We start from the raw sequence: 12,632 nt of genomic DNA, 5'->3' as shown, positions 1-12,632 counted from the left end.
ACGTCGTGAGAAAAATTCACAGTGTGACAGTAAAGTTTTTTGTACAATGATTTGTACAATGATGATTAATAATAATAGTGAAAATAGTCATGGAGAAAGGGCTCCAGAAATTTTTTTTTTAGCAAATGACATGATTAACAGGATTCTTCATATCCTAAATTCTGCTTACAATCGATGTCCCACAAATTCAGAACATTAAATATTTGAAGTTTAGTACTCTCAAATTGCACTTAAAGAATCTCTAGTATATTTTGTAAAATTATCAGTGATTCTACGATTTATCCAAAATTCGAATTAATTCCTTATTTTTAGTTTAAAGCCCAAATGTCGGGGTCTTTATGAAATCTGACATAATAAAATTTATATATAGAAGAAATGTAGCTAATAAAATTCTCTATCAAACGCAAAAGAGCGAATATAATTTTTGTGTCACACTTGCAATTAAAATTTTAATATAATAATAAAATAATGATATGTTGGCACAACATTTAATAGAGGACCTATGTCTTCCCGCAAGGAGAGCTATGAACATGCATTATTACTTTTTTTTATAAATGCAAGGATGGGATTAGCAGTCCCATGCCCGTGGAATGAATTGCAGTTCACATTCGAACACCTTTAGTTTCAGAAATACCAATTGCGAAACCTAATTACGTTTATGATATAGCTCAATTGCGTTTAAAAATAGGAGAAAATAGCTCAATTTCAAAACTGTTCTTAATCAATATTTAATAATCACCTAAAAGTATGATTCGTGTCCGGGACACTTGCATAGAGCGAGTGCTCTACCATTTGACTCATTGAGTGCCTTATTGTATTTTTCACTATTTTATGATTTTATCAGTATGAGCATTAACCCTTTAACGACGAGACACTTTTTACGGACTGAAAATCAACAATAAAAATGAAACTGAGAAACATAATCAATGATAAGTCTTACATTTCACCTTGGAAAATCCAACAGAGTCTGATTCGGTGTATTTTGTGCTTCTCTAAACGATAGGGACAAAAATATCCCAAAAATTTAAGTAATTTTTCTGACAATACCAATGAATAATATTATTCGCTTTAATGAAAAATATTACGTATGAGTATTGTAGTTTATATTGCCAAAAGGGTTTTGCTTAAAAAAAATTGGATGTATAAAAAATAAATAAAATTGATTATGAATTTGGGAATTTCAAAATTCGCCATTTTTTGAGCTTAAAAATTTACTACATAACAAATGGATAGAGGCTTGCAAAAAATATTCTAGATTCCTTCAACCTTCTACTTTACAATTATGTACAGACATAAGAAAAAATTAACTTTAGTTATTCAGGAAAAATTATTTTCTTTAAGGGACACCGGTGTTCCAATCGTCCTTAAAGGGTTAAAATAAGTGATTTGTATCTTTGAATCGCTTAATATTTCGAATAAAATATATTTATTAACAAAAAGGTAGGGGAAAGTGGTCTGCCTTTGAATGCGGCAACCTTTGAATGTTTCAATTTTTCTCTTATTTCTCAAAGCAATAAATCTATTTTGTGAACAAAGCTAATACTATTAACTATTTTCTATTAACTTCGATTAACAAAATGGAATTTTAGTCTTTGGAAATGAGAGAAAAACTGAAGCATTCAAAGGCTGCCGCATTCAAAGGCAGGCCACTTTCCCCAAGTATTGGCTCGCTAAAATTGGTATACATTAACTTTAGGCCGTATTCTGAATTACAAGATCAAAAGAAATATATTTTATTTATTGCTTAAATAGAAAAATAATCTAATTTCTAAATATACCATAAAAAAATTAGAAGCCAGCTTGAAGCATTTGCGAAGATACCGAGACGAAAGCAAGGAGCAGCGAACAGATTGCCAAGCGTTTAAGTGAACTCCAAAACTTTGAAGCACGTTTTATCCACTTTATGATTTTTTATAATTTTCGTCAAATTGGCGGGTATGATTAAAAGGGGTCCCGGTAAAAATCCCGAAAGCCAAAATCCCGAACGCCAAAATCTCGAAAGCTAAAATCCCAAAAGGGCCAAATTCCCGAAAGCCACAATCCCGAATTCTTAAAAGTGTTATAGCTACTCCCACGATTATGCCCGCGCTTGCTGGAGGCATAGGGAAATCTTCTGTGTTTTAGGAAATTATTCTAAACATTTTCCTCCATATAATTTCATCCCTAGCAGGATTTTGAACAATCGGGATTTTAGCCTTTTCGGGACTTTATCGTTCTGGATTTTGGCTTTCGGGATTTTGGCTGCCACCGGATTAAAAGAATACTTATTTACCGAATGAAATGAATAAAGGCTTATTCTCTTTAGAATTAAATTCTCTTCTTATTGAACTAATAGAATTGTTAAAGCATGTTAAAATCAAAGTGTTTCCCAAAAAATGTGCCTTCCTTAAAAGAAAACCTTGGAAAAGTTCCGATTTCACGATTTTCATCGGGTGTTCTTGGTTTAACTTGGTTTACAAATAAGAAATAAACGTATGAAAATTAATAATATTGTAAGGTTTCATTCTTCAGGTATGAAATATGAGTTGCGCATTTCCCGTAATATTTTTGTAATATTTGTAATATTTTTCTTTTGAAAAAATTAATTAAGTACTTTAAATCTGTGTAAACATTTACCAAAAATTTTAAGAAGTTTGGACGTTTCTTTGTCTTCAAAAAAATCGCGAATAACAGCTCCCATTTGGCCTCCTCATTCTGGATATGGCTTTGAAGCAATATAATGTGTTTTCTCATTAAAAAAAATAATGAGAATTCATCGAATTCACATCAATTTTTGACATTATTATTATAAATCAATTGAAAACTAATTATGCAGGCCAAGTGTAAAATCTTCGCAATAAATAAAATAAATTCTAAGAAAGAACTAATTCAAAGACACAAATCACACATTTAAATGCTCATTACAGACAATTAATGGGTATCCTAATAATATTTTGATGAGCAAGTGTGATAACACGGGAAACACATTTTCGTAATCGAGATATGTTCGTTTAAATTAGCTATTTTTTTCATTTTTTCTAGCCTAGTATACTTAAGAGTGTCGGTTATAGGAACTTTAGCGATTTTACTAGTTCTAGAGAATTGTCGGTTATTTGAATATCTTCAACTTATTTCTTGTCAAAAGTTAAATTACTTCAGTATAAATGGGTCTATCATTACTTAAATATAAAAAAAGCAGAAATTGGTTGACCCTTTAAGGACGATTGGGTCACCGGTGACCCAAAAATGAAAATTTTCCTACGGCCTTCTAAAGTTGTATTTTGCTCTAAAAAGTTAGAAAAAATGATTTTTTCTGACCTCCAATTTTTAACCTTCTCCTCCTTAAAGGGTTAAAACGGTTAAAACAGACTTAGATTTAAGAAGACACTGATATCTGAAAAATAAAAGGAATGGCTTCACCTGTGCCCCTTTATTTGGACCATTATGTATCCCTTGAAGATTCCCATCCGCATTTTTGAAAATCATTGGATTCACGTAACAGAAAAAAATTCATTGTTCCAGGTGAACGTTTCATTCAGGTGACGAAACGTTCATCAGGACTAGCTATACAACGGGTACCGGTTAAAATCGCGCACGGGTCAAAATCCCAAAAAGCTGAAATCCTGAAAAGCCAAAATCCCGAAAGGGCCAAAATTTTTGACTTTGTTTTTTTTTGGATTTTGGCAGGCACTGCTATACGATATGTCTAAAAATGAATGAAACAATAGGACCAATTTCGAGGAAAACTAAAAAAATGTAATTTTGAAGAATGTGGAGAGGGTGAAGGGGTGATTTTGGTAAATTGACTCGCTTGCAGTATATTTTTTAGGGGAGGGACGGTTATCAAAGATCAAAAGTCAATATCTGTTACCGTTTAAGCTCCAGAACTGTGACAATTTGAGAAAAAAAGCTGGAAGCAAAGAGAGCTTGAGTAATAATTTGGATTATCAGTATTTTTGTCATCCTGTCTATAGTGTATGTGTAAAATCCGTTTGATATACACTGGGGATACATTTTGGATACACATAGCTCAACTTTGCTTGAAAAGATTTTTTTTAGATTACTAAAGAAAATTATGAACAATTAGGTAAATCTTTTGTATTTGCTCTAGACGTGGACAAGATGATTTAACAATTTAGGACCAATCAAGAGGGATATCTCAAGATATTTTTTCAGTCCATTATCAATCTTACTTAGTTACTTTAAGTTTAATTTTGTCAAGAAGGAAGATAAGGGAAACTGGGGCACCACCGAACATGGGGTAGCACCGAACAGTGATTTATATTTATAAAATACTCTATTACGATCATTTCTTCAGTGGACAAACATCTCTAAAGTATCTTTAAATTCATACAATAATTCATCTTGACTGAGTAATTCGTGAAATCGTAAAATTGTATCAGGTTAATTGCTATAAAATTTTTAATAACTTTACTGTCACACTGTATATTGTTGGTATCGTGTGAGATTTTTACACTTGGCACAGTGTCACCATGGAGAGAAGCATCATGTGATGATTATGCGAGAGATATTGGCTGATGAAGGAATGCAGAGAGGATATTATGAGCTTCTCAACATTTTCCCATATATATAAAAATGGGGTAAAATAGTGGGGAGGTGAAAAATATTAAGCACGAATCAAGATCGTGTTCTTCTAAGTGGTCCCAGCTATCGTCTCACTATATTCACATATGAGGTTTAGAAATTTATTTTCATTAATATTTGTGGGCCAATAAATGGTCCACGTAATATTAAAATTTGCGACACCCAGCATCGTCACTAAATTCGTCGTGTCTCCGGGGAGTGAGTGCGCAATGATGAAAATGCCTGAGCCACCGCCCTCACACAGGCTCATGAAGACGACGGAATGTCTTGCAATAAGAGGAGCATCTCACCAGCGAGAGCATTCTCATGATCCCAAGACACTTCAAGTGGAGATATAATGAAAAAAAAAGTAACGATGTCTCGATGAGTGTGCGTGATCTCTTTCCACTCACTCGATCAGGGTATGTGTCCTCCACGGTGTGATGGTGTCACAGAATCAAAATCGAAAATGCTTCGGATTCTCCTGCACATCGTGGCGGGGATCAATCCACGACTTTTGTATTTTGTAGTGAGTAGCCGATCCGGACAGTAGCAAATTTGGTGAGAAGAGCCAGTAGCTCCGTGCTCACTCTCTTGGTGCTTAAAACATTTGCGCTCCTAATTGGTGGGTGTGGAGAAAGACAAGAAGAAAAAAAAGAAAACGAGGTGAAGAGATCCCAATAGAGCTTAGTTAAATAGGGATTAAAGAATATATCAGTCAAAAAGTTTTATACCCTACACACGACTGATATAATTAAGAAAATCATCCAGTGATTTATATAAAGTTGCATGTGAGTTATGAAAGTTTCTTTTTCTCTTAAAATTCTTTGGAGAAAGAATGAATATCAAAGAATTCTATTCTCAATTTCCTTGGAGAGTCAGTTGTTTGAAATATTTCTTACAATGTTATGAATGTGTCAATTTTATTTTCTGAAAAATTCTGCCTCATCGTTGATGCTTCCGCTCTGGACTGAACATGATAGGAAGATGATGGACAGAAAAAAATGTCACACGAGAGATTATTTATGGTATCATCTTGCTACATGAAGAAACCATTTAGTTTTCTCCTGTTTGACCTATTTTTAGTGCATATGATTTTAATGCAGAAATGTGAATTTTCAGGGATATGACATCAAAATCTAATTGTGAATTAGCAAAGAAGAGATTAGGAAAGGTTTTTTTTTCATAATTTTGCTCTTAAAGTAAAATTTACTATTAGTGAAATTTTTTTAAATCTAATTTTGTTGTAGGAAAAATATTTTGTGTGGCAGAAGAAATTTATAATTTAAAGTGTGAGTGTTTTAATAGGTGATTTTACGATTTTCTGGATATAATTTAAAACAATTTCTTTTAGTAAATTAAAGTGTGGTAAAAAGAAATCTCAGCTAAAGTACAAATTAAGTCAAAGTCTAAGAATGTGAAACTTCTGTAGGAACTTTTGGGTAAATTATAAGAATTACATAATTATGTCCCGTTAATTGGTCTGTGAATAAGTCGAGAGACGACTTGAATGCGATGATTTTGGGATTGGGATTTAATCGTTATTACGCTATATCATTGTTAGACAATCCTTAAATCTGTAAGCAGCATTGGATATCAATTTCCATGGATTCGTGTAATTTCAGTCAAATTTCAAGTTATTTTATTGAAAATTTTATGTTTTTAACAAAACATTTTTTACTAGTATCATTGACTACGGGAAAAGCCAGAAAATCCATTTGAATGTAAAAAAAACTATGAATTCGTGAAGCTTGACGAAATTTTCGTGTAAATCCTTAATGATATCCAAATAGAATATAAGATTTTAAATTTTGTGTAAATATACGTAGGATACTACCGTAAGTGTCCCCAGAGTGACATTTCCGTGTCAAATTCCGACTCCAGATTTACTAATTGTGTTCAAATAGACAGGATTTGATCCTACCGTAGGTTAGTCATGTCTTAGCCTTATATACTGGACATACCTACAACTTAAGCCGAAAGACGCCTTAACGTAATTATTCCAAAAATAATGATTATACTAAATTCCTATCAGTTTCCCATTACACTTACGACTTAAGCCGAGAGATGGCTTAACGTAATTGTAATCAAAATAATGATCAGATTACATTTCCCTCAGTTTATGACTAATCCGTCTCTCGGCTTAAGCCGAGAACGGCTTAGTTAATGGGAAACTGATGGGAATTTAGTCAAATAATTATTTTGATTGTAATTACGTTAAGTCGTCTCTCGGCTTAAGTCGTAAATGTGTCTATGTCATAAGTCTGTCTAGAGCTTTATAAGACCTTATGAGACTATAGATGAGAAATAACGAACCAGCACTTTGCAAACAAAGAGAAAAATCGCATCGTTTGTAGGCACATTGCTTGAGAATTATGCTTACTTTGAAAAAAAGTTTTATCAAAAATAAATAAATAAATTTTGATAAACTTTTTATCAAAAGTATTTTCTTCCATATAACATGTCAGAAAAAGTTTTGTAAAATTGGTAAACAACATCCTTTTTAACAAAAATGTCAAGATGCATTTATTTGCTTAATAAAACTTTTTTCATTGTTCTTTTGATCACTAACCTTTTGAAGGCTTTTAAATTTTGTAATTCTTGTCAGATTAAAATAAAATTTTATAAAGAGAAGCTTTGAAGTTGTTTCGCTCTTTATCTACAAGACTTTCGTATTTTTTGGGTGTCTCGTTGAAAATGTTTAAGCACTTTCCACAACTTATATTAAAATAAATTTTAATTAAATTTACGAGATGCTATAACTGTTTAGAATAGATCAAACGAAATAATAGTATTCATAGTTCTGCGAACTCATAATTTTCTTAAAGTGCTGACTTTATTATGGGTAACCAAAGTTGTTTACAATTTAAATAGATAGTGAATAGAGCTCATTGCACCCTAAATGCTACATATTAAACAAATTTGTATTAAAATTTTCAATATTTAAAGATTTAAAAAGGTTCATATTCTTGTCGTTTAAACATACTTTCGAGACTTGATATTTCTATTTAATACGTTTCTGTTTTGGGTAATTGTTACGTTTTGATGCATAATATAAAAAAAAATTATGTTGCAAGAATAATTCTATTAGTTTAAGTATTTAAGTGTTTTGCAGAATATACATTAGTCCATTAGATAGGTCAATTTCAATTCAACTTGTTTTTTCGACATAAAACAAAAATCAATGCAATTACATCGAATTACATTTTCCTCAAATAATAGACATTAAAGTAATAAGTATAGGGGAGACTGGGGCAAAACTTGTCAAAACGCATATTTAATTCTTTCACGAGCTCTGAGAAAACTTAAACGTTTTATAATGAGCATATTCTTATAGAAAATTTACTGTTCTACAACATTGTAGAAGACTATTTTCCTCTATTTGGAAAGAAATGTGATTTTGAATCATTTTCTAAAAGTCGATTTTGTGGAGATTCTCAAAATTGCTAGGACAAATTTTGTCAGTCTTCGGGTAATTTGTGACGTTTTACTCTCGCAAACGTTAAAAATATCAAATAGACATATTTTTATAGGAAATTTATTCCTCTACGTCTACAACTTTGTCGAAGATAATTTTTCTCTATCTTAAAGAGAAATGTTCTTAAATTGAGCTAATCAGTATTGATATTTTCTGTAAGCCAAATATTCCAAAAATAGGGCTCAAAATTACGTTATTTTTTATTTTACATAATCCTTACTCGAATTTCTTGAAACCTTGTAAGTTTAAGAAGGTTCATGAAGGCTATCTATAATAAAAATTTCATGCCTAAGTCTCTTTAATTTTAGAAAATAGTGAATATTGAAATCTTCGTTTTGACAAATTTTGCCCCAGTCTCCCCTATTATTGTTTTAATTAAAAAAAAAAATTGTTTAAATATAAAATGCTCGCCGTATATGATGCGTTAATTTACGCATTTTCATTGCAATTCCTTCGCAAATTTTCCATTACCGTATTACCTTATCTCATACTCGGTGGCACTAGATGAAAATAATATAAGAAAATTAAAGAAATAAAACGAAAATTCGATAAACGGTAAGCAAAAAAAACTGTAAGAGAAATATACAGTTATGTTATACAGCTCCAATAATGTACTTATAAATTGTACCGGGACATGAATCCATTAATAAATAAATAAATAAAATAAAATAAATTAATCGTACAGTTTTCTTTTGCTCACCGCTTATCTAATTTTCGTTTTATTTCTTCAATTTTCTGATATTATTTTCACCTACACTGAGAGAAATCCGAAAAAGTTAAAATAACGTTCCGGAAATGTTGATTTTACCCTTCAGTATTGATCCGAAATCGGTGTAAATATTACCCTTTTCAGATGTATGAGGGGTTAAAATGACCCTTTTTCATGTTAATTTTACCCTTGAAAAGGTGTAAAATTAACATGAAAAAATGTTGATATATTTTTACACCTAAATCTGAGGGAAAAAAGTTAATCGCACCCTCTTTCTTTTCTCAGTGTAGTGCTACCGAGTATGAGATAAGGTAATACGGTAATTGAAAATTTGCGTAAGACTTGCAATGAAAATGCGTAAATTAACGAAATACGGTAAGCATTTTATTGTCAATATGATTCTGCCCCAAAATCTATTTTTGTCTCATTTCCGGCAAATTAGTAAATTCAAGAACATACATTTTCGGCGAATAAATAAAGTTTTTTTTAATGCAATATACAAAAGTGGATTTGTGGGAGATTTCAACATAGCAGTAGACAAATGAAGTAAGAAAAAAAATCTGTGAAGAAAACATACTCAGAATTTTCAAAAGCTGATGAAAAGCGTCGACAGATTTAAGTTTCCTCGCATAAAATGTTGGTTGATCAGTTTTGTCCCATGGATATTTTTGGCTATTTTTACTGAAATTTCCAACATAAGAAAGAGTGTTTTCGATAGTTAATAATTCTAAGAGGATAAAAAGTGCTATGAGTCAGAAAAACTGTAGACTTATTTTTCTACTCTGTTGAGTAAAGAAAAAAAATCTTTATGACTTGAGATTGTGTGGATGCCTCTTGAAAACAGCCTCATGTGAAAAATGATGCAAAGGAATTTCAACAGATGAACACACTTTTTGCCATTCTTTGTAAATCATCAACAAGAGAAAGCATTTTTTTTCTCTATGAGTAGCATATTGGCAGGATTTTTGTTGTCTTTAGCGGGTGGTTGAACGATAAAAAAGAATAATGCGGTGACCAAATAAACATTTATTACTCTCCCAGCTGACAGTATTCTTTCCTAAACACTTTTCACTCTTAAATTCTGGTTAGAAAGTCTATTTTTATTATATGAGATATTAGAGCAATGTGATTGTTTTTTTGTTCATGGGGAATTTTCAGGAGATTTTCCATTATTTGATTTAAAAATAATTTTCTCAGCGTTTTATTTGCTAATGGCAATAAATTTTTTTAGAAAGGGTGTTGAAGATCACAGATTTGTGATTTTTGTTTAGAAAGGTATTGGGATTAGAAAGAATTTTCTAACCAGGGGGCAAACCAATTTACAGTTTGCAAATTTTAGGGTTATTTACTACTGCTAATTCTTCATTTAAAGCCAATGGGAATGAAGATAGGATTTGTGGTACAAGCCACACAACTTCAATCTAAACCGCCCATAAAGTTCGTCTATTTTTAAAATCTTGTCACTCAAGCAACAAATTCGTCTCGGAGCTTAAAGCACATTGCATGAGACGTGATTCTTTTTTTTTCTCCTCTATTTTGCAAAATCATCTTGACTTCCAACTTCCTCTTCACACGAAGGAGAAACTTCAAGAAAGAATTTTGTAGCAAGTTGAGAAGAATGTTCCTTGTTAGTGCATTCTGATGGGGATATTTCTCATGTAGAAATTGCAACATTTTATTGGCATATTACATTTTCTGATTAAAAATATATTTTATTAAATTTAGTACACAACACTGTAGGTGGATGAAATGTCTGATGAATTTCCGCTAAGAAAGTTTGTGGGTGAAAATGAGAGGAATTGAGGGAAAACACCTATATGGACTTTATAAATAACTATAAAATTGTGTGGTTGAGATGCGAGGATTTGCGCTGAATTTTATTAGACGATATGCTTGAGTCATGGTTGGAATTTGTTTATTATTTTTTTCAATGAACAGCAATATTTGAAAATTTTGTACATCTTGTATGTTGTGTACCTACGAATGGGGGCAGAAAAATCAAACTTTCTTTTTCCATTCTTAGTCAAATGTCTCTCATTAGGGTTTCTGAAAATCATGTGTTTTCCATCAAGATCGACTTGTCGGTGATTAGTGAAGAGTGTTGTGTCGTATAATTGGAATACCGTCAGTTAGATCAGCAACTGTGCTAACTGTATTAGCTTAGTATCTGTGTTTCTTGCGAACGAAGCATCACTGTGTACTTATTTGCCACAAATTCAGATACAAAGCAAATGCAGAGAGCACAGTTGCTGATACAACCGAAGATATGTGAAAAAGAGAAAATTCAACTTGAGATATTTTGCAAAATTATATGTTGGTGTCATAATGAGTGACAAGTTGATTGTTTTGAAGAAGATACCCTCTCAGATGTGTCTAATTATTCAATTAACACATTTATAATTTTATCTCCTATATCTTACGCCTAGGCTGTTGAGAGTATCCAACGAGCCAGCATCACCTCAACAACTAGCCATCATCAGCAATCTATTGAGCAATTACAGACAACAAAAGTTAAAAGTGAACAGGTGTGTAGACCTGAAATGGAGGAGCATGTTGAGGATAATTAGGGTATATTTTATGATTTTTTTTTAATTTCATTTTATTCAGACTGAGGAAACAATTGTTCACGCTGTCAACGGTAAAGCCGACTATCAGCTCAATAGCACCACCAATAAATTCAGAACTATCGCCCTCGATAAACTACCCCTTCCCAGTACAGGTGGAAACGTCGTAGGTAAGTTACTAATAATCTTTGCTATATTTTCTATAAGTCCATGAATATCAAACCCTAAGTAAATTTAACGACAGTTAGAGTAAATTAATCCTAGTTCAAATATGACTCAAATATTACAAATATGAGAGAAGTTCAAAAAATTAAGATACAATATCCCGGTAATGTTAATTTTTCCTTTATGCTGGCATCAGACCTAAAGCCCTAGTCACACTTACGACTTAGGCTGACAGACGGATTAACGTAGTTATAATGAAAATAATGATCCGATTACATTTATATCAGTTTCCGACTAATTGGCCTCTCGGCTTAACCCTTTAAGGACGATTGGAACACCGGTTTCCCATAAAGAAAATTATTTTTCCTGACTACCTAAAGTTATTTTTTCCTTATGTTTATACGTAATTGCAAAATAGAAGCTTGAAGGAATCTAGGATATTTTTTAGAAGTCTACAGCTCTCTGCTATAATATAGTAAATGTTTAAGCTCAAAAATCACGATTTTTTAAATTCTCATAATGAAAATTAATTTTAAATATTTTTTAAAGTTCGAATTTTTTTTAAGCAAAAACGTTTTGGGAATGGAAACTACAATACTTAAACATTATATTTTTTATTTGATTGAAAATTATCATTCATTAGTATTGTCAGAAATATTAGATCATAGACATAGACGTTCATAGACACAAAAAATACACCAAATTAGACTCTGTTGGCTTTTCGAAGGCCAGATATAAAACCTTTTACTGGTTTTGTTCATTGGTTTCATTTTTATTGCTGATTTTTGGTCCACGAAAACTGTCTCGTCGTTAAAGGGTTAAGTCGAGAAACGGCTTACTTAGTGGGAAACCAATGAAAATTTAGTCTAATCATTATTTTGTTTATAATTACATTAGCATTCCCTCGGCTTAAGTCGTAAATGTATCCAGAACATAGGGCTTACCAATGTGGATTTACTTAATATAATTTTTTAATAATTTAAATTTTTGCGAAGATTTTCACCTACACTGACAAAAAAAGGGGGTTCGATTAACTTTTTTTCTCATAATTTTAACACATTAGGGGAGACTGGGGCAAAAAGTCACAACACGGATATTTTATTTTTTACAAGCTATTCGAGCGCTTCAAACATTTCTAATTAGCGCAGTTTTA

At 31.8% G+C, this 12,632-nt stretch overlaps 1 protein-coding gene across 6 annotated transcripts in view; it reads left to right on the top strand.

The window, feature by feature from the left end:
• The window catches only part of LOC129798703 (filamin-A), a 99,319-nt gene that overhangs the window by 54,822 nt on the left and 31,865 nt on the right, over nt 1-12,632 (top strand). For all 6 annotated transcript variants that reach the window (XM_055842033.1, XM_055842006.1, XM_055842024.1 and 3 more), the window contains 2 exons: nt 11,177-11,275; nt 11,358-11,484. In XM_055842033.1, coding sequence (XP_055698008.1) covers nt 11,177-11,275; nt 11,358-11,484 — 226 coding nt within the window. The remainder of the gene's footprint in view (nt 1-11,176; nt 11,276-11,357; nt 11,485-12,632) is intronic.

Source organism: Phlebotomus papatasi, chromosome 1, assembly GCF_024763615.1.
Source record: "Phlebotomus papatasi isolate M1 chromosome 1, Ppap_2.1, whole genome shotgun sequence".
Classification (NCBI taxonomy): domain Eukaryota; kingdom Metazoa; phylum Arthropoda; class Insecta; order Diptera; family Psychodidae; genus Phlebotomus; species Phlebotomus papatasi.
The sequence above is the reverse complement of the archived record's forward strand: the minus strand, read 5'-3'. Positions and strand labels throughout refer to the sequence as shown.